Source organism: Hypanus sabinus, chromosome 12 (genome assembly GCF_030144855.1).
Source record: "Hypanus sabinus isolate sHypSab1 chromosome 12, sHypSab1.hap1, whole genome shotgun sequence".
NCBI lineage: Eukaryota > Metazoa > Chordata > Chondrichthyes > Myliobatiformes > Dasyatidae > Hypanus > Hypanus sabinus.
Window position 1 is genome coordinate 91,162,454 of NC_082717.1, and position 21,437 is coordinate 91,183,890.

Below are 21,437 nucleotides of genomic sequence, written 5' to 3' on the forward strand. Positions count from 1 at the left end.
TTCTGAAGTCCATGTATTCAACATCTACTGCCTTCCCTTCATCCACTTTCCTGGTAACTTCCTCGAAAAACTCTAATAGATTGGTTAAACATGATCTACCACGCACAAAGCCATGCTGACTTTTTCTAATAAGTCCCTGTCTATCCAAATACTTGCAGATCCTATCTCTTAGTATTCCTTCCAATAATTTACCTACTACCGATGTCAAACTTACTGGCCTATAATTTCCCGGCTTACTTTTTGAGCCTTTTTTAAACAACGGAACTACATGAGCTATCCTCCAATCCTCCGGCACCTGACCCGTGGATATGGACATTTCAAATATTTCTGCCAGGGCCCCTGCAATTTCAACACTAGTCTCCTTCAAGGTCAGAGGGAATACCCTGTCAGGTCCTGGGGATTTATCTACTCTGATTTGCCTCAAGACAGCAAGCACATCCTCCTCTTTAATCTGTATAAGTTCCATGACCTTCCTACTTGCTTGCCTTGTTTCCATAGACTCCATTCCAGTTTCCTCAGTAAGTACAGATGCAAAAAACCTATTTAATATCTCTCCTATTTCTTTTGGTTCCATACATAGCCAACCACTCTGATCTTCAAGAGGACCAATTTTATCCCTTACTATCCTTTTGCTCTTAACATACCTGTAGAAGCTCTTAGGATTATCCTTCACCCTGACTGCCAAAGCAACCTCATGTCTTCTTTTAGCCCTCCTAAGTATTTTCTTACTCTTTTTATACTCCTCAAGCATCTTATTTCATCCCTGTTGCCTATACATGTTATACATCTCTCTCTTCTTCATCAGAGTTCCAGTATCCCTCAAGAACCAAGGTTCCTTGTTCTTTTTCATTTTGTCTTTAACCCTGACCGGAACGTACAAACTCTGCACTCTCAAAATTTCTCCTTTGAAGGCCTCCCACTTACCAATCACATCCCTGCCAGAGAACAACCTGTCCCAATCTATGCTTTTTAGATCCTTTCTCATTTCTTCAAATTTGGCCTTTTTCCAGTTTAGAACTTCAACCCAAGGACCAGATATATCTTTATCCATGATCAAGTTGAAACTAATGACATTATGATCACTGGAACCAAAGTGTTCCCCTACACACACTTCCGTCACCTGCCCTAACTCATTTCCTAATAGGAGATCTAATATTGCATCCTCCCTAGTTGGTACATCTATATATTGATTTAGAAAACTTTCCTGAACACATTTCACAAACTCTAACCCATCTAGACCTTTAACAGTATGGGAGTCCTAATCAATGTGTGGAAAGTTAAAATCCCCTACAATCACAACTTTCTGTATCCTGCAGTTGTCTGTTATCTCTCTGCAGATTTGCTCCTCCAATTCTCGCTGACTATTGGGTTTTCTATAATACAACCCCATTAATGTGGTCATACCTTTCCTGTTTCTCAGCTCCACCCATATGGCCTCAGTAGACAAGCATGAAAACTTCCACGCGGGGGTGAATACTAAAGATACTGTATCTACTGATTATAATTCTCAAGTACTAAATTTGCTAACTGATATGGCATCTTTAATCGCCACTGCTGCTAAATTGTATTAATGATTTAAAATATTGAGGATGCTGGAAATGGAATAACAACAAACAGTAAAAGGAAACAAACATGTACAAACAAGCTGGATGAACTCAGCAGGTCTGGCAGTCAACGTTTCGGGGTGAGACCCTTCGTCAGGACTAAAGAAGGAGGGGGCAGGGGCCCTATTCCACCCTCCCCCCACCTTCCTTATGGGGCCCCTGCCCCCTCCTCCTTCAGTTCTGACGAAGGGTCTCGGCCCGAAACGTTGACTGCTCCTCTCAACGGATGCTGCCCGACCTGCTGAATCATCCAGCTTGTTTGTACGTGTTTATTTCACCACAGCATCTGCAGTGTACTTTGTGTAAAAGGAAACATTCAGCAGGCCAGGCAGCATTTAGGAAGAAAGAAATGGATGTAGTATTTTGGGTTGATGACCTTTTGTCAAAATGGTTGAGCATTTAAGTCATTTCTTAAAATTAATGTCCACTTTCCTTAATAAGCCCATAAAGTATAGGATTAGAATCAGGCCATTTGGCCCATCCAGTCTTCTGCTATTTCATCATGGCTTATCCATTTTCCCTCAGTCCCAATCTCCTGCCTTCTCCCCATATTCTCTCATGCCTTAAAGAATCTATCAACCTCTGCCTTAAATAGACCCAGTGACTTGGGATCCACAGCCATCTGTGGCAACAAATTCCACAATCAATCAAGCACTCTGAACGTGTTTAAGAAAAAAAATTAGTTTCATAGTAGCTTCCACAATTCACTTTAGAACTGGTGCATTGACTTGAAACTGAAACAAACCCTCCCCCTTCCCAAGACAAACCATGGGAATGGAGGCAACCTTTATGCCTTGTGTTGCAGTAGTAGCCTTCATTTGTCATTTGATCTGGGCACCACAGAAAGAGATGGGAGAGAATGAGGAGATTGAGAGAGTCTGTCCCAGTGTTGGAAATCTTTCCTGACAGCTTGTATCATGCCCTGTCTGCCCCTCCACCCTCTCTTCTCTCCCTTCTTACTCCGCCTCTCTCTTGAACCCAACCTGCTATCATGGATCCTGCTCCTTGTACTATCCCATCCAAAGAAAATGAAGACACTTTTAGAGTCTAGCACTGGACGAGTGCTGGATTCTGACTGTGATAGGACTGCAGGATATTATAAAGGTGGGGGATGGAGTTGCTGCAAGCCCACAGAAGCATTTTAATGTGATAAAAGTTGTAAATTCTGTCATCACAGGTTGTTAAGTCAAAGTGTTTTTCACACCATTCAGTATTATAGACAAACTCTCATATCCAAAAACATTTTGGTATTCTTTAATTATTTAACACTGTGGTTAAAATCCTGACCTACTTCTAATTGCGATGAATCAGATTTTTAAAAAAAGTTCAACCATTTTTGAACAAAATGAGGATGGTTTTCTATCTTACTCTCTGAGCAACTTGGAGTGGTTTCTAATTGTGTACTTACACCATCTTTTGTAACCCACACAGGCATTGACATGTCAGAGTGCTTGCAGTACCCAGATTTCAGTGTTGTTGTTCTCTACAAAAAAGTTATAATTGGTTTTGGCTTCATGGTTCCTGATGTGAAATACAACCAGGCTTATATTTCCTTTCTGCTGGTCCACCCGGAGTGGAGGAGAGCTGGGATTGCAACTTTCATGATTTATCACCTCATTCAGGTAGACTGTTATTCCACTTTGAACATTTATTGTGGCTTGTGTTGCTGAGATAAACCCCCCCTTTCCCACTCACTCTCTGAGGTGTAGGAGCTGTCATTTAATCAGAAAGGCCTAAAATGCAATGACCTTGCAAAACCAGATTTCTTTAATATATGATGCTTCATGTAGTGAATTAAAACAGCACACATTTGCACTAAACAGGCATAAGGACTACACTCCCTCAAACCCAAACCTGCCTTCTGGGCACCTCATCTCTGAGTACACTGTGTTACGGGTGAAGGTTCCCCCGCCACTAGCGGTCTTATTCTGGAATCACATGCAGTGCTTTTCCAGACAAGATGTATTCCTAGTGGGATTCCCCTTTTGGCCCACCTGAACTGTAAAGAAGGTTGTGCTGAAGAGTATGGACTGTATTTTCTCTGTAAGCTTTATTACCTATGGTTGATAGCAGCAGCATCTGTAAAAATCCCCTCTGTCATCAGTTTATCTCATATTAATCAGCCTCTGTGATTCTATAGGTGAATGTGGATTCCAGTTAATTGTGCTCTCTAACCTTCTGTTTTACAGACCTGCATGGGGAAGGATGTGACTCTACATGTCTCGGCCAGTAACTCTGCTATGCTGCTGTACCAGAAGTTTGGATTCAAGGCTGAGGAATACATCTTGGATTTCTATGACAAGTATCACCCCTTGGATAGTAAGGAGTGTAAACATGCATTTCTCCTCAGATTGCGGAGGTAATCTCTTGGAATTCAGAAATGCAAAAAACATGGACAGTATTGAGAAGATCATGTGATTTGAAGGATCACTGCCTAAAAAACCCCATGTTGATGTTAATTTGCAAAACTTAGACAATTAAGTAGGAGAAATAATCTAATTACTGTTAAGTTTTTAGAATATGTATTAAAATATATTGTTTTATAAGGCCATCCCTGTTTAAATAAGACAGCAAACCTCAGACCTGGCAGCAGCGAGGGACCATTGCCATTAAACCTGGGTAGAATGATGTGGTGCTGTCAGCCCTCGGCAGAACCAATAAAGGGAAGAATAAAGGAACATTTGTATTTTCTTTCATGATGGATGTGAGGGAAAGCATTGGAATGCTTCTTGATCTGCACTGTCCGGTAACATTTGGTGTTGTTAAGACTATTAAGACAAAGAAACAGAATTGGGCCATTCCATCATGGCTGATTTATGATATATCTCAATCCCATTCCCCTGCCTTTTCCCTGTATTCTTCGATGCTCTTGCAAATTAAAAACCTATCAACCTCCACTTTAAATGCGCCCTGTGATTTGGCCTCTGTAGACATCTTTGGTAATGAATTTCATAGATTTACCACTCAATGGGTGAAGAAATTTCTCGTCATCTCTATTCTGAAGGGATCTCCTTGTATTCTCAGACTGCCCTCTGGTCCTAAATTCTCCCACTATAGGAAATAGCTTCTCTATGTTCAATCTACCTAGGCCTTTCAATATTCGATAGGTTTCAATGAGATTGCCCCTCATTCTTTTAAACTCTAGTGACTACAGGCCACAGTAACATTTTTGTTCCTGGGATCATTCTTGTGAACCTTCTGTGCACCCACAATTGTTTCAGAAGTGAGGAACCCTTTAAACACCCCTGTCTCTGCTGCTGGTTATTCTGTCAATCTGACCAAACTTCTGTGATTGACAGTAATTTTAGGGCAATTTAGTATTCTCTGGCAGCTGCTAAATTTTGCATGTATTTTGTAGGGAGGTGGATCATTCATTGCAAATTATTATTGTATTTTTATTTTTGAAAACACTTCTATACAAAGAAACAAACCCAGTAAATAGTTTTGATTTTTAATTAAACCACATTGATTTGGGTCAATTCCACATTATAAATTGCCAGAAGAGAACAAAGTAGTGCAATCCTTGGATTTACATTTAAATTTCCTCAAGCCACTTGCCAGTTCACTCTTGTTACTACATGATTGAAAGTGGAAACCAAAGGCTTTGACATAAACTAACCCTATACCAACAGCTCATTTCAGAATGGAAAAGAATACAGAGTCTTCCGAGATATGCAACAAGAACTTTCAGAAATACACAGCTAGCATTCTCAAATGAGAATCTGCTTGAAAATTGCAGATTATGCTTCAGAAGCCTTGAGTGCTGAATGTATTTGCATCTTGAGGAGATCATTAGAAGACATCCAGGCTTACATGTTTGGTCTTGGTAAACTTGGCTAACATGCCCTGTCCCATTTTTGCAGCAAACAGCGATGTTAGTTTGTCACTGCCAGTCTTAACAGCCAGGTCGTATGCTGTTAAACCTTTACTATTTTTCTTCTTTATATTTGCATTACAGCTGTTAGGAATTAAAACAAAATTCATTAGTCTGAATTGGCTGCACGTTTTAATTTTGGGTAGCAAATCATAAACATAAGAAACTGTGCAGATGCTGGAAATCCAGTGCAACACACACAAAATGACAGAGGAACTCGGCAGGTAAGGAAGCATGTATGGAGAGGAGTAAAGAGCTGATGTTTTCGGCTGAGACCTTCATCTAGACTGGAGAGGAAGGGGTGGAGGGGAGGGGAAGAAGCCAGACGTTACCCGGACAATGATTTTGCCTGACATTATCATTTTCACTCTTGCTTCTTCCACCAAGGACAATGCTGGTGAGTTAAAGGCTGTCTGCCTAGCACAAAATGTGACTGAAGCTGTGGTCATTTAGAATAATGCATATATTGTCGAGTTGGAGCTCTACTGCTACCGCCACCCCCCCAGCCCCATGTATACTGTCGTAGAACTTTACAAGACAAGGCCACTTGAAAGATGCATCCACAACTGCCATTATTTTCTACAGGTTTGTCATTAGAAGATGGTTACTATAGACTGTAAAAAAGGAATACCTACCCAAGTAAAACAGCTGCACATTTCACTCCCTGGGCTCCCATTCCTGCAGCCTCGTGGAGGGCCGTATTGTTCAAGCTGTATTTGAAAAGGACAGATTTTAACACTTATTGGATTAGTTTGAATTGATGAACTATCTAGGCACAGGAGATCCTGCAGCTGCTGCAAATCCAAAGCAACAGACACAAAATACTCAGCAGGTCATGCAGCATCTAAGGAGAAGAATAAATAGTTGACGTTTTGGGGTGAGATCCTTCAGGACTGGAAAAGAAGGGTGAAGAAGCCAGAATAAAAAGGTAGGGGGAGGAGGTAGTAGGTGACAGGTGAGGGGAAAAGTGGGTGGGTGGGGAAGTGGATAGGAGGATGAGGTAAAGTGATGAAATAGAATGTGGCAGTCTCCTATGATAGCCAACTTTGTAACATTTCTACCTATGATCACCATGGCAGGACGTGGGACTTGGCCTGTGTTTTTATATACAAGCTGGACATGACCTTAATTGTCTACAAATTTATCTATTCATTGAAGTAAAAATTATGGTTCCCTAAGATTCCTTCCTGATTGCCTCATTTCCCACAGGGACCAGTTCTCTTCAGAGAAGTGTACCTGTGATCTTTGTACATTTCAAACAGGTTTAATAAGGTAGACATGGAGAACATGAAAAATATAAAACAAAATCACAAAATTAAAAGAGAATTATTGAGTGGTTAGAAAATGGAATTTGCTGCCATGCGAAGTAATTAAGCGAGCCGGTTAGCGCATCACTTAATAGTGCCAGGGATCACCAATCGTGATTTAGTTCCTGCCGCTGTCTGTATGTACGTTCTCCTAGTGACCGTGCGTGATCTCCAGGTGCTCCAGTTCCCTTCCTTATTCCAAAGTTGTATGGTTAAGGTTCGTGAGTAGTGAATGGCAGAAGCATGTCAACACAAGCATATTCCTCGCTTATCTGATGCAAACTGAAGCATTTTGCTGTATGTTTCAAATAGAGCTACTCTCTTTAATTATGAGGATAGACAGAGGTACATTTAAGTGGAAGCTATATACATTTGAGAAAGGACGAAGGGGTATTTAGCACTGACAAGGTTGCGTTGGGTTGGATATTTCATAAATCCAACCTTTTAACAATACGGCACAATTTAGGAACTCCTATAATCCACGATCCTAATGCAATAGCCTTGACCTCGTCCCAGAAAGTCAGTAATGCTGGATTGGGCTACTGGCTTTTCTGATCCAATCTGCTCACCGTGACAATCAGGACCTTTAAATATGTGGAAATGACTCTGATGTGATTTGGACCAAATCTATAATGTTAACCTGAAGGAGATGACGATCAGCTGGGAAACCCAAAACTGCTCTGCGTCAATAGCAAGGGCCATTAGTGCGGTTAGACCCCTGCCCTTCATTCCCCTCTCCCCCATGCCCTCCACCTTCGGCAAAATAGGACTCTGGTCTCTTGCAGCAAAAAATTATGTTTGCTGTTGTCAGTGTGCCGGTTGTTCTCACCCAGAGCCTGATCCTGAGTACCTAACTCAGTTCAGGAACTCAGATCTCACTGGGAGATAAGCCTCTGACTTAGTGAACTGCCAGCTTTCTAGTCACCAATCCACTGTCAATTAACAATAGCATTTCTGTTGCTGACACTAAGATTAAAGATCCATTTGGAATACTTCAAAATGGACTTTTAAATTGTGTTGAACAATGGAACTATAGAGTTTTTAAACTAAAGAATATCATCTGGAGCTTGGTTTTATTAGACAGCTGGAATAAACACATGTATGTCATTATAGGAAGTGTTGTTACAACCCAGAGCAATGCCAGAATGTCATTCTATCTTGGTGGGTAATTGTTGTTTTCTTGTAGGTACCACTGTCCCAGGTCAATTTGACCCTTCAGAAACACAGGTCAGCAAGAAAATGATGCACATGTTCCTCCTTACCGGCCAGACTGCTGGTTAATATCTGCTCCCTTCTGCACCAGAACCGGTATCACCTCATGATATTGGTTCAGAACAGCCACAGTTAACACTGGCCTTTCATCACTATTGCTGCAGTTTGGATCTGCTCCCTGCAACAGTCACAAATACAGACAGCACAATGTTTACGTTAAATCATAGAACAGTACAGGCCCTTCGGCCTTTAACCTACTCTTCCCTCCCTCATTTTGCTTTCATCCATGTCTATCTACTAGTCTATTAAATGTCCTTAATGCATCTGTCTCTACCATCACCCCTAGCAGCACAAAGCACATTCCACACACCCATCCTTCAAACACCTTAAAGTTACGTCCCCTTTAGGGCTGAAAAAGAGCACACATACTATGGTTTTATAGACTCAAGTCAAGTCGCTTTTTATTGTCATTTCAAACATAACTGCTGTTACAGTACACAGTAAAAATGAAACAACACAAAACTACATGAGACTTCAGACCTACACGGGACTACATAAAGTGCACAAAACAGTGCAAGACAGTACAATAACTAATAAAGACAATAGGCACAGTAAAGGGCAAATTTAATATAATAATAAATGTAAATGTAAACAATGTTTTAGCAGGAATTGAGAAAGAAAGCAAAAATCACAAAGAGAGTGGTGTTCAGTTGAGTGAGTGTGTGTGTGTACTGTACCATACAGACTCTGAAAGATCTGTCCTCCCTTTCCCCAAAAGTAGCAACCTCCCATTTTTCCAGTCCAGTCATCTTTACTTCCAACTTGTCAGTTCTGTGCAATGAGTCCACACCAGCCCTCTATTCTGTTTTGCTAGTTATTTCAGTGTAACCTCTCTTTACTCAAACCCCCCGCCCCCTCATCCATGCTCTTTTCTCCCTTTCTCCTTCATCCCATCTACACCAGGAGCAAATTAACATACCTACATATCTGGTTATATCCCACTTTTAGGAATGCTTTCCAAATCATTTCACTTGCTTCAATGAAGAAGATCTCTAATTCTTAGGCCAGTTATCCTAATTTAGACATAGATCAATCCACTCCTGTGAGTCAAATGATACCACAATGTCTAACTTACTTCATCGAGTAACTGCTGTACTTCCGAGATCCTCCCCAGGCCAGTAGGTCCCACTTCCTTCAGCAGCTGCTGGTCTTCTGTCTGCAGGAAGAGAGTGCAGTGCAGTGTGTGGGTAGCAAGCAGTCCAGGCGGGGCAGAACTGATGTGCCCCCCTCGTGTGTGTGATACCTTTGTTTATGACTGAGCTAGTCAATTCAGAGCAAAAACAGAACACTGGCAGCACTCAGCAAGACACGCAGCTTCAGTGGGAAGAAATAGTTTGTCAGAATAGGACAGGCTCCAAAAGGTTCAAAACAAATTTCTATCAATACATTATATGTCACCATATAATACTTTGAGATTAATTTTCATATGGACAGTTACAGAATAAAGAAATACAGTAGAATCAGTGAAACAGTACTGAACACTCCAAAGACTGAAAACAACCAAAATGCAAAAGACAAACTGCAAATATAAATAAATAATACTGAGAATGAGTTGTCAAGTCTTTGAAGGTGTCCCACAGGTTGTGGGATCAGATCAGATCAGATCAGAGTTAGAGAGTAATACTAATTCAGAGGCCCAGTCTAATAATGAAGCGGTACGAATTTGAAATCAGTTAATTAGAAAAATGCATTTGCTGTACAGATGGTAATTAAACTGGCAGAGTGTTGTAATAATCTAATTAGTTAATTAACAGCAACAAAGGAAACCTTCCCAGATGCTCTGACCTGGCCTACAGTATGTGCAACTTCAGTGGAGTTACCACTGCAATGAAATATGCATCAGCTGAGCTTACTGTATTGTCTGCCTGCTGATGGCCGAAACTCAGCAAAGATCCCAGCTCCACCGTGGCTGTCATTAACTTGTACTCGAAGCACTGTGAGCAAGAGTGACTAAGAACGAGGCAAGAGCTTGACTTTGGTTGTGGGGAGTCTGGTGTGAGGCCATTCAATGCAGGGTCTGGATCAGTAGAAACAGTCAGGACTGGGCCAAGAAATGGGCTAGGAGAAAATCTGGCTTTTTTTTTTCTTTTTTAAAATTATTTGAGTTTTATTGTTGCCCCAGTTGTGGAGGGAAGCAGAAAGCAGAGTGTGTAGGAGGATAGCAGATGTTGGAAGTTGGGACACCTGTACCATCTCCACCATCTGCTCCATGGAATTAACCAGCTGGACAAATGAAAAACAAATGCTGGAAATCTGAAATTCAAACAGTATATACTGGAGATGCCTGCTTCTGACCCAGCGCACAGAAGCGGCCTGATCTGGATTTTTAAAAAAAATTGCAGTAATGATAAGGTGGGTTCCTAAAATACAGGTCTTTGGTTTGTCTGCAGAGAAATATGATTAAATCACGTGGGGGAAATACCAGAGTTTCAGCAGCAGATTCAATGGAAAGCCTAACATGCATGTTACACCATCTTGTGTAATTAAATTATTAAATCCCAGTGGCTATTTAATGCACTGGCTGTGCACTAATGGAACTACAGTGTGGATCCTTTAGGCGTTTGTTGGGCGCCATTAAGGTAACAAGGCATTCAGCATTAATTTTGACACAATCTGGTGTGGAACGCTGCTGTTCCCTTAGGCCAGTTCAAGCAAAGATGTGCTCTGTGATTGTGTAAAGAGTCTGACCCTTTCTGGACAACTGGCAGCAGTCAGAAATCTCCAGGTGGATACTTTGAGTAATCCAGGTCCAATCATTTCTCCAGCTGAGCTATCCCCTGCTCCATAGTTCCCCTCCCTGTTTCTACAGTCCACTCTCACCCCACCCAAAAATGTTGACTGTACCTTTGTCCCCACAGGTGCTGCTGAATCCTCCAGCAGGTTGTCTCTTTTCAACCCATAATAATCTCCCACTCAACGAGATACTCAAAGCTCAGCCTCATATCATTTCTACCCACCCCATTCACTGCACAGTACACTCTCTGTGGAATCATTGCCATGCACGGTAGCAGGAGTCTGCACAGGGAAGACCTCTGCAAGTTTTTCTGCACAATGTGTACTCAGGATCAAAAGTCAAACTGCTGGAGGAAATCTGTGTCAGGCAGCAGGGAGATGGACAGTCAATGTTTTAGGTCGAGACCCTTCAAGTGTGTTTTTAGGCTGTGACTAAATTCACTGCACGGAGCAAGTTCTGTGCAGTGTAATGTTTTAGGTCATTAAAAGAGCTTAAAGAGAAGCTGTTTAACAGGTGCCTGGCAATTTCTTTGCAGTTGGGGAAACTGTTGTACAAACTCTTAGAACTTTATTCTCTCCACCTCTCTATCCATGGATATTGTGGCAAGGCCCACAATGTTACAGTCTACATCAATGGCTGCACAGGAGCCTGCTACAGATTGATGGCACAAGATTTACAGAGAGCAGGATTGGGAAGACAGACAGTGTTGGCTGAGATCCAGCCCTGAAAGCCATGGACAGCTCTGGCAGCCAGCAAAGCTCTGCTCAATACCTAAGTTCCAGATCTACAGCATAGTTCATGGCACCCTAAATTATTTAAAATATCAAATTGATGTAAAGTATTCAAAAAGTATAACTTTGCTTTATGCCATAAAGCTCTATCATGGCCACTGAAGTGGGCAGGATCTCTGAACTGGGCCTAGGCTGCTGGTAGTTCCGCTGGAAGCCACGTGGAGTGGCCGACTGGTCTGAGGGACTCCTGAACTAATGTGTCTGACAAATCCGACCCATTCTTTAATTCAAGATTTGGGTCATTGAGAAACAAAACCATAAAATATATTTGTACATAAATGGAATAACAGGAATCTGAGGAAGGATTTGAAAACAGTGTTTAATGGTTTGCAGGGAGAGGTGCTGAAGAGCCTCCCTGGTTTGTTTGCCCAGTCTTTGCTCATCAGGACTTCCTCTCATGAGCACAGAACTCTGATACATCTCATTACATAATCTAAAGGGATCCCAAGTGTCACTACTAAACAGTACATAACAGTTACTATGAAAGATACTGACTGGCAGCCTGTCTTCTTTCACCAACACTTCTTTTTTCCTCCGCGATTTTTTCGGCTTCTTGTAGGTGTCTGCTCCGTCTGACTGATGCTCACTACCTGGAAACAGGAACATTACACAGAGAGGTAACAACAGGGCCATTTACACCTAGAACTTTGAACACAGGCAGTTCCTCAGCAGAAATTAGTTATTCATGTTAATTTTTGCATGTCTCTTGTGAAAACTGAGAAATGATTCAAAGATTTCATTTGATTCACATTAGTAAAACCTCTGAAGCACAAAGCTTTCCCCTGCTGTTGAACTACCATCTGCCTGGTTCATTTGGGAACTTTAAAATGCAAATGTAGGGTAAAGCAATACGGGACCAACCCAGTTTTAGACTGCTGGAAATGTCAGGTATGCCAAGCTAAAGTGACAGATCCTGTCTCCTCATGTTCATTAACTGAGCTGATAATAAACCTGAGTGATCCAATGTTTACATACAAAACAACATACAAACATGTACATTTAATGCCAATTTCTAGGCAAGACAGGGTAACTGGAAAGTCAAGATGGTGGGATGTGGCATATGATTTTCCCCAGAGAACTATACACAGATATAAGTTTATCATCATTTATGGTAATTAATTAGACTGAGGAACATCAACTGGCCACAGGTGACATTATGATATACAGTATATTCTGTTGCTCAGAGGTGGATATTGCAAGGACCATTACTAGATTCGAGTGAGCACTACCAGTAAATGTGATAATATTCTTTTTTCTAGTTAGAGATACAGCACAGTAACAGGCCTTTCCGACCTATCGAGTGCATACTGCCCAATTACACCCATTTGACCACTGAACCTACTAGCCAGTGTGTCTTTGGGATGTGGGAGGAAACCTATGAGGTTACAGAGAGAACATACAAACTCCTTGCCAAGAGTGGCAGAAAAGGACAGTAGAGTAACAAGTACATAAATCATGCACAGCATAAAAATAGAGTTAGCTAGTTCATCAATTCTAATGAGCTTTCCAAATTATCAGTTGCTCTATTCCAATAAATCTGCATTAGAGGATACAGGTGAAATGTACACTAGTGCCTTCATAGTTGAGGAATTCTGCAGCTTCAGTTCTGAGACTAGTTCAGGTGGTACTCGTTTCTGGACTGAAACAGTTCATATTTTGTAACCAGGCATCAACCCAGCTCACTCCTCCCATTGATACCTTTCACAGCAAAATACCAACAAGGTGATGTCACACTGGTTTTACTTGCTGAAATTTTGTCCTCTGAATACCATCCTCTCATTTGGTCCAGCTGACAGAACACTGTGAAACGGGGAAATTTACCCAGACTAGTCAGACTGCCGTACAGCAGGTCTCTCCCCTCAGTTACGCTGCTGAGGTAGTTGCTCTCTGAAATCTTTGACGAGTTTCTAGTTAGTAGGTTCTGTTGGAGGAAGAAAAAAAACCCACAAAAAGCATGGAAGGAAAGCACTAATATCACAGTAAGCTTTCTATAACTTTAGGTTCACTAACTGCTTTGTCGAATATGGACCTCCTCAGGGCTTCATAGTACATTCTTGGTGTCAGACTGTGAAAACATTTCATGCTTTAGTATTTCCCAAAGCATGAGTTAATTTGCAGCTCTAGTGAGTAATATGACTTAACATTCAGTGCTCTTGAAACAGAAAATATATCCCTGTAGAACCAATGAGTTCAAATCCCACTAAGGAGGAATGGCAACTGGACCACTTCCCCTCCTGATCCATAAATTATTTTCAGCATTTTATCTATATAGTCACAGAACTCCCAAATGGTCCACGTTGACCAAAATGTCTATCCAAGTTCGACCTATTTGCCTGCATTTGGCCTATATCCTTCTAAACCCTTGCCATCCACGTACCTGTCTCTATCAACTAATTCCACTCTCTGATCCCCTGTAAAGCTTTTCCCTCTTACCTTAAACCTATGACCTCTAGTTTTGGACTCCCCTAACCTGGTAAAAAGACTGTGATTATCTTCTCTATCTCTGCCTCTCATTATTTTATAAACTTCCATAAATTACTCACAAGACCATAAGATATATGAGCAGAACTAGGCCATTTAGCCCAGGGTCTGCTCCTCCATTTCATTATGGCCAATCCATTTTCCCTCTCAGCTCCAATCTCCTGCTTTCTCCCCATATCCTTTCAAGCCCTGACTAATCAAGAATCTATCCATCCCTGCTTTAAATAAACCCAATGACTTGCCCTTCAAAACTGCCTGTAGCAATGAATTCCAGATTTACCTCTCTATGGCTAAATGAATTCCTCCTCATCTCCGTTCTAAAAGGACACCCCTCTAATCTGAGGATGCGTCCTCTGGTATTAGACTCTCCAAACATTGGATACACCCTCTCTACATCCACTCTATTGAAGCCCTTCAACATAAGACAGGTTTCAATGAGGTTTCCCCCATTCTTCTGAATTCCAATGAATAGAGGCCCAGATCCATCAAACACTCCTCATATGACAAGCCTTTCAACCCTGGAATCATTATCGTGACCCTCCTTTGAACCCTCTCCAATGTCAGCATATCCTTTCTTCCTCTATTCCGGGGAAAAAAGTCCCAGCCTATCAAATGTCCATTACTCAAGCCCTCTCGTCTTGGTGACACTACTGTGAATCTTTTCTGTACCCTTTCTAATGTAATCACATCCACTCAGTACTGTGGTTACTAGAAATGCACATGATAATCCAAATGCAGCCTAACAAATGACTTGTACAACTGTAATATGACATCCCAATTCTAACACTCAATACCTAGGCTAATGATGGCAAACATACTGTGCACCTTCTTCACCACTACTTATACCTAAGTTTCATGTTCCATAACACTTCCTACAGCCCTGCCACTCACTGTGTATGTCCTGTCCTGGTTTAACTTCCCAAAATGCATCACTTTGAAATTACCCAAGTTGAATTCCATCTGGTATTCGCTTACACTTTCATCTGAAACTGTTGCAACCCTAGGCCACCTTCTTCACCCTACGCAACCCAAGAGCAAGACAATTTTGCGTCCAACTTGTTGTTTCACCCTTGTTGTTTGTGTGCATCCCATGCACACTAACCTTCTTGACCAACTCACCATGTGGAACCTTGTCAAAGAGTTTAAGACACCATAAGAAACGCAAAAAAGCAGAATTAGGCCATTAGGCTGATCAAGTCTGCTCTGCCATTCCATCATGGCTAATTTATTGTCCTTCTCAACCCTGTTTTCCTGCCTTCTCCTCATAGCCTTTGAGCCCTGACTAAGAACCTATCAATCTCCACTTTAATGACTTGGCCTCCACAGCCATCTGTGGCTACGAATTCCATAGATTCACCATCCTTCAGCTAAAGAAATTCTTTCTCATCTCTGTTCAAAAGGGATGTCCTTGTATTCTGCAGCTTTGCCCTCTGGTCCAAGACTCATCCACTATAGGAAACATCCTCTCCACATTTACTCTATCAAGGCCTTTCAATATTCAATAGGTTTCAATGAAATCCAGTAAATACAAGCTCAGAGACATTAAATGATCCTGATATGATAAGCCTTTCATTCCTGGGATCATTCTCATGAACCCCCTCGAGACCCTCTCCAATGTCAGCACATCCTTTCTTAGAATAATACTCCCAAATGTGATCTGCCCAATGCCTTACTAAGTCTCAGCTTTATATCCTTGCTTTTATATTCTATTCCACTTAAAACAAATGCTAACATTGCATTTGCCTTTCTTACCACCGGCCCAACCTTCAAGTTAATCTTTAGAAAATCCTGCATGAGGACTCCCAAGTCCCCTTGCACTTCCGATTTCTGAATTTTCTTAACATATGAAAAATAGTCTACACTTTTATTAATTCTACCAAAGTACATGAGCAACATTTCCCGACACTGTATTCCATCTGCTACTTTTTTGCCCATTCTCCTAATCTGTCTAAGTCCCTTTGCAGGTTCACAGAACTCAAAATATAGAATATAAAACATAGAACTAATATTACAGCACAGTACCGGTACTTCAGCCCGTGATGTTGAACAGACATTCTAACCTACTGTAAGATAATCTAACTATTCCCTCCCTATCCGAACTGACCTTATTTCCTGCAAGGACAAAGTTCAGCTGGAGGCTGAGCTCATAACCATCTTCATGGACTGTAGCTGATATGATCTGCCAGGACACAGAGAAGATCACAATTAATGCCATATAATTGTTCTTTAAATGAAAACCATGCAGACATGGACACAAGAGAGCACAGATACTAGAATCTGGAGCAAACAAACCATAGGAGGGGAGAGGAGGTGTTGCACGGAATCAAATAAGGGAGCTGGTGTAGGCAAAAGGGTCATAGGGCACTGCGGCACCAAAACAGGCCTCTATCTTGTCTCATCGACCCGCACATGGAACACAGCCCTCCATATCCCTCCCATTCCATGTACCTGTTCAAACTTCTATTAAATGTTGTAATCGAATCCGCATGCACCACTTCCGCTGGCAGCTTGTTCCACACCCTCACCACCCTTTGAGTGAAGAAGTCCCCCTTAAACATTTCACCTTTCACCCTTAACTCATGGCCTCTAGTTGTAGACTCATCCAACCTCTGTGGGAAAAGCCTGCTTGCCTTTACCCTTACAATTATATATACTTCTATAACAATCACAGCACAGAAACAGGCTGTGCCCAACGCTTCTATCAAATCTCCCCTCATTCTCCTGAGCTCCAGGAAATAAAGTCCTAACCTGTTCAACCTTTCCCTGTGTTGTCGGATCCTCAAATCCCAACAACATCCTTGTAAACTTTATCTGTACTCTTTTCTGGAGGATGGTGACCACAATACTCCAAATTTGGCTTCACCAACATCTTGTACAACTTCAACATTACATTTTAACTCCTGTATTCAATATCCTGATTTATGAAGGCCTATCTTCCAAAAGCTCTCTGTATGATCCGATCTATCTGTGAACCCACTTTCAAGAAATTATAGACCTGTATTTCCAGATGGCTCTGTCCTACCACGCTCCTCAGTGCCCTACTGTTCACTGTGTAATTCCTACCCTGATTTACCCTCCCAAAGTGAAACACTTCACACTTCAATTCCATTTGCCATCTTCCAGCCCATTCTTCCAGCTGGTTCCAAACCCATGAAAGCTCTGATAGTCTTCTTGGTTGTCCAGTACACCCCCAATCTGATCTAGTTCACCACATTATTATCAAAATCATTGCTATAGATGACAATCAATGGACCCTGCACTGATCCCTGGGGCACACCACTAGTCACAGGCCTCCAGTCAGAGAGGCAAGCAGCTACAGTCACTCTCTGGCTTCTCCTGTGAAGCTAATGTTACATCCAATTTACTACCTCATCCTGAATGTCAAGTGACTAAAACTTCTTGACCAACCTCTCATGTGGGACCTTGTCAAAGCCCTCCATGTAGACAACATTAACTGCCTTGCCTTCAATAACTTTCCTGACCACCTCCAAGTAAAACTGTAAGATTGGCTAGACACCATCTCCCACACACAAAGCCATGTTGACTATTCCTTATCAGACCCTGTCTATCCAAACACTTATATCTGGTCCCTTAGAATACCTTCAAATAATTTACCCACTACTGGCGTCAGGCTCACTGATTTATAATTTCCCAGTTTATTCTTAAGGACCTTTCTTGAACAATGTAACAATATTAGCTATCCTCTAATCCTTCAGCACTTCACCTTTGGCTAAGGGTGTTTTAAATACCTCTGCTGGGGCTTCTGCAATTCTTACAATACCATCCTACAAGATCCAAGGGAACACTTTGTCAGGCCCTGGGGATACCAATTTGCTTAAAGACAGCAAGTGCGTCCTTTTCTGCAATCCACATATGGTAATTGATCTCACTGTTTTGCCTCACTTCTATGTACTCAGTGTCCATCTCCCGAATAAATACAGATCCTAATATCCATTTAAGATTTCCCTCATCTCTTCCAGCTCCATGCATAGATGACCATGCTGATCTTCAAGAGGACCGATTTTGATCTTTGTGATACTTTTGCTCTTAATATATCTGTAGAATCACTTGGGATTCTCCTTCAGAAGGTAAACAAATGGGATGGTGGGGGCTGAGGTAGCTGTAGGAGGAATTTGGTTGATCAGGAAAGAAAAGGGACCAGGGGTGGGGGAGCAGATTTCATGCTGTCTGATCTACTATCATCAGTAGACCTTTGCTTTTTCATTATTTCTACACCTTCCTCCTCCATCTGCCTATCACCCTTCCTCACCTGAATCCAGCTATTGCATGTTCCACCCCTTCCCCTCTCCTCTTTATATTAGCTGACTCCCCCTCTATCTTTCAGCCTAGGTGAAGGGTTGCAACCTGAAATGCCAACTATTTCCCTAGCACACTAAGTTCCTCCAGCATCTTGTTTACCGATCCATATGCAGACAGTAGCTGTAGCTCAGTTGGCCTCTAAATCCCATAACTTAGATTTCAAGTTCAGGCCAATGTTCCCAGTAGATAGGGCGAGTACTTTTTAAGATGCCACTTTCTACCACAGCTCCATCTGTTCTCCCACAATGAAGAAACAAAGGGGAGATCTGCACAATGTTCTGGCCAATATTTTTACCTTGACCAACAGCGTCAATATTCTCGTTATCACACTGCTTTTGTATTTGCTACTTTATGGTGTCTACACTTCAAATCCAAAAGTTCTTACAGGATTATACAAAGAAGCAGAGTGTTGTTAAAAAGACCATATGAGCCATTCCCTTCCCTTCTCCAGCAAGATATCCCAGGATTGATACAAACTGAATAATGGGACTGCTGCTGTCAACATTGAAGGGGTTCCTTAAAGCTGGTTATAACACAAGGAAATCCAGAGCAACACACACAAAATTCTGGAGGAACTCAGCAGGTCAGGCAGCATCTATGAGTAAGAGTCCTGATGAAGGGTCACGGCCCAAAATGTCGACTGTTTATTCCTCTCCATAGATGCTGCCTGACCTGCTGAGTTTCTTAATTTGTTTATGACCTGCCCCAATGTGAATGGTACTGAGACTAGCAGGAGTCTGAGAACCCTGTGGCAGGATCAGCAGTGCTCTGAAAGGCATTATCTTATTCGGGAAACTCAGTGATTCCAAAGCTTCCTTAGCTGCCTTTTCAACTTCCCTTTCCCACCACGGGGGCTGTACTTTCAGGCCTTTGCTCTGAAAATCCCTCTCCAGTTTTTAAACCTATCATATTTCAACATGCCTTGATATCTTCCTTCTGTCACAGCATCAATTTCTACCTGGAAACACTCTCATGAACTGTCTCAAACTCTTCAATTAATGCAGCGGATTTGGGCTCTATGGTAATTGCAATACCATTCTCAAAGCACTCCGATTTCATCCTTCTTGAAATATCATGAGCAGTTTTGGGTATCTTTTCTAAGAAAGGGTGTGCTGGCATTGGAGAGGGTCCAGAGAAAGTTCACAAGTATGAAAGCGTTATTGTACGAGGACCATTTGATAACTCTGGACCTGTACATGCCCGAGTTTAAAAGAACGATGGGTGGGGGGGAGGGGGGAATCTCATTGAAACCTATCGAACAGATGAAGTGGATGTGGAGGGGATGCTTCCAATAGAGGGGGAGTCTAGGACTGGGGTGTGGGGGGGGAACACAGCCCGAGAATACAAGGATGCCCCTTTAAAACAGAGATGAGGATGAATTTCTTTAGCCAGAGGGCGGTGAATCTGAGGAATTCATTGCCACAGATAGCTGTGGAGGCCAAGTCACTGAGTATATTTAAAGTGGAGGTTGCTAGTTGCTTGATTAGTAATGGCATCAAAGGTCATGGGGAGAAGGCAGGAGAACAGGGTTGAGAGGGATAATCTGCCATGATCAAGTGGCACTTCAAACTTGATACATCGAATGACCTAAGTTTGCTCCTTTGTATTTGATTATATGGTCTTACAAATTATTAAGTCACCCTGACTCAATACATTTGAGTTCACAACTCAGATCATGCTGACCCCCAGAAAGCAAGGGTTGTGATGGGGGCACAGTGGCAATGAAAGCCTTCTGTAAGTGATCTCACAGTGCACTCGACTGTGAGATGAGTCGGTCATAAAGTGCCCTCAGGAGGTAAGAGAAGGCGAGCAAAAAGAAGATGTAATACTAACTTTGATATTAAGGGGCATAGAGATATGGGGTTAGTTCAGGATAGGAAAGTGGCACTGAGGTGAAAGATCTTACTGATCGACAGTACTGGCACAAGTGGATAAACAGCGCCCTGAGAGCGGTTTGAGTTGCACTCATCCAGAGAAGGGCAGAGTACCACATCAAGTTCCTGACTTGTGGATGATGAAAAGATCTTAAGGTTTCAGGAGGTAAGTTGGTCACCGCTGGACACCCAGCCTCTGACCAAAGATTTTAATGGGATAGGTCTGGTCAGTGCAGAAACCCAGGATGTTGATGGTGGGCATCTAGGCCATGGTAATGCCATTGAATGTCAAGAGTAGCCTCTGTCTACACTTTCCTCTCGCTCTGTAAAGGAGCCACCCTGAACATTCTCGCTTTTGCTCTCCCCCTTCGGGCAGAGGGTACAAGCCTGAAAGCACGTTCCACCAGGATGGAGGACAGCTTCAGTCCTGATGTTATATGATTAGTAAATGATAAAGGATTCTTGATCTCAATCTACCCCATCATGACCTTCCCCTTTATTTTCTACCTGCTCTGCACTTTTCCTGTAAACGAACAGTTTAGTCTGCATTCTGTATTGACCTTCCCTTGTACAAGTTCAAGTGTATTGTCATTCAACCGTGTACATGTATACCATCAAACAAAACTATGTCCTCCGGACCAAGGTGTACACCACAGTACATAGAACTTACACACACACACAAAGTGACATTACCACAAATCTACTGATAAATAATAAAAATAAAAGCTACCTCAATACGCTGATATGATGAAATGATCTGCATGGATGGCGTGCTTGCCACTTGACAGCACTGCTAATGGCACCTTATGTGGACGGTTACGACTGCACAGATCGGGCAATAACTAATCGGTTGTATTTCTCTTGGTGTTTGTGGGGAGGAAGTGCCAGTGTAGTAACTGTGCTGCTGGCTCTGCAGTGTACCTGTTTGCTGCACCCACAGTCTCAGCCGTTTATTGCCATTACATGAAGTGAACTGGATCAGCCACTTGCCACCTCACCTCTGGCTGAACACAGTCGTGGCCATTTCAGCCTGGTGTCTAGCACTATCTTGCTGGGTCTTGACAACAAAGACGGATGGGGATGGCCTTATTTAATCGCTCTCACCGCCCATAACTAGATGTGGGACTACACATCTGATCTAAAAATCAAACTACTGGAGGAACACAATGGGTCAGGCAGA

The 21,437-nt window shown here is 42.2% G+C and overlaps 2 protein-coding genes across 3 annotated transcripts in view; one reads left to right on the forward strand and one right to left on the reverse strand.

Annotated features, from left to right (window-relative positions):
- kat14 (lysine acetyltransferase 14) overlaps positions 1-3,968 on the forward strand; it is a 38,275-nt gene extending 34,307 nt beyond the window's left edge. Inside the window, exons 9-10 of the mRNA XM_059986443.1 lie at positions 3,036-3,226; positions 3,794-3,968. Of these exons, the coding sequence (XP_059842426.1) occupies positions 3,036-3,226; positions 3,794-3,967 (365 nt within the window). The 3' untranslated portion in view covers position 3,968. The remainder of the gene's footprint in view (positions 1-3,035; positions 3,227-3,793) is intronic.
- Positions 3,969-5,383: 1,415 nt separating this feature from the next.
- The window catches only part of dzank1 (double zinc ribbon and ankyrin repeat domains 1), a 144,428-nt gene continuing 128,374 nt past the window's right edge, over positions 5,384-21,437 (reverse strand). For both annotated transcript variants that reach the window (XM_059986442.1, XM_059986441.1), the window contains 7 exons: positions 16,168-16,242; positions 13,404-13,503; positions 12,078-12,172; positions 9,133-9,213; positions 8,048-8,175; positions 6,114-6,188; positions 5,384-5,562 (listed from right to left, as the gene is read on the reverse strand). In XM_059986442.1, coding sequence (XP_059842425.1) covers positions 5,397-5,562; positions 6,114-6,188; positions 8,048-8,175; positions 9,133-9,213; positions 12,078-12,172; positions 13,404-13,503; positions 16,168-16,242 — 720 coding nt within the window. In that variant the 3' untranslated portion in view covers positions 5,384-5,396. The remainder of the gene's footprint in view (positions 5,563-6,113; positions 6,189-8,047; positions 8,176-9,132; positions 9,214-12,077; positions 12,173-13,403; positions 13,504-16,167; positions 16,243-21,437) is intronic.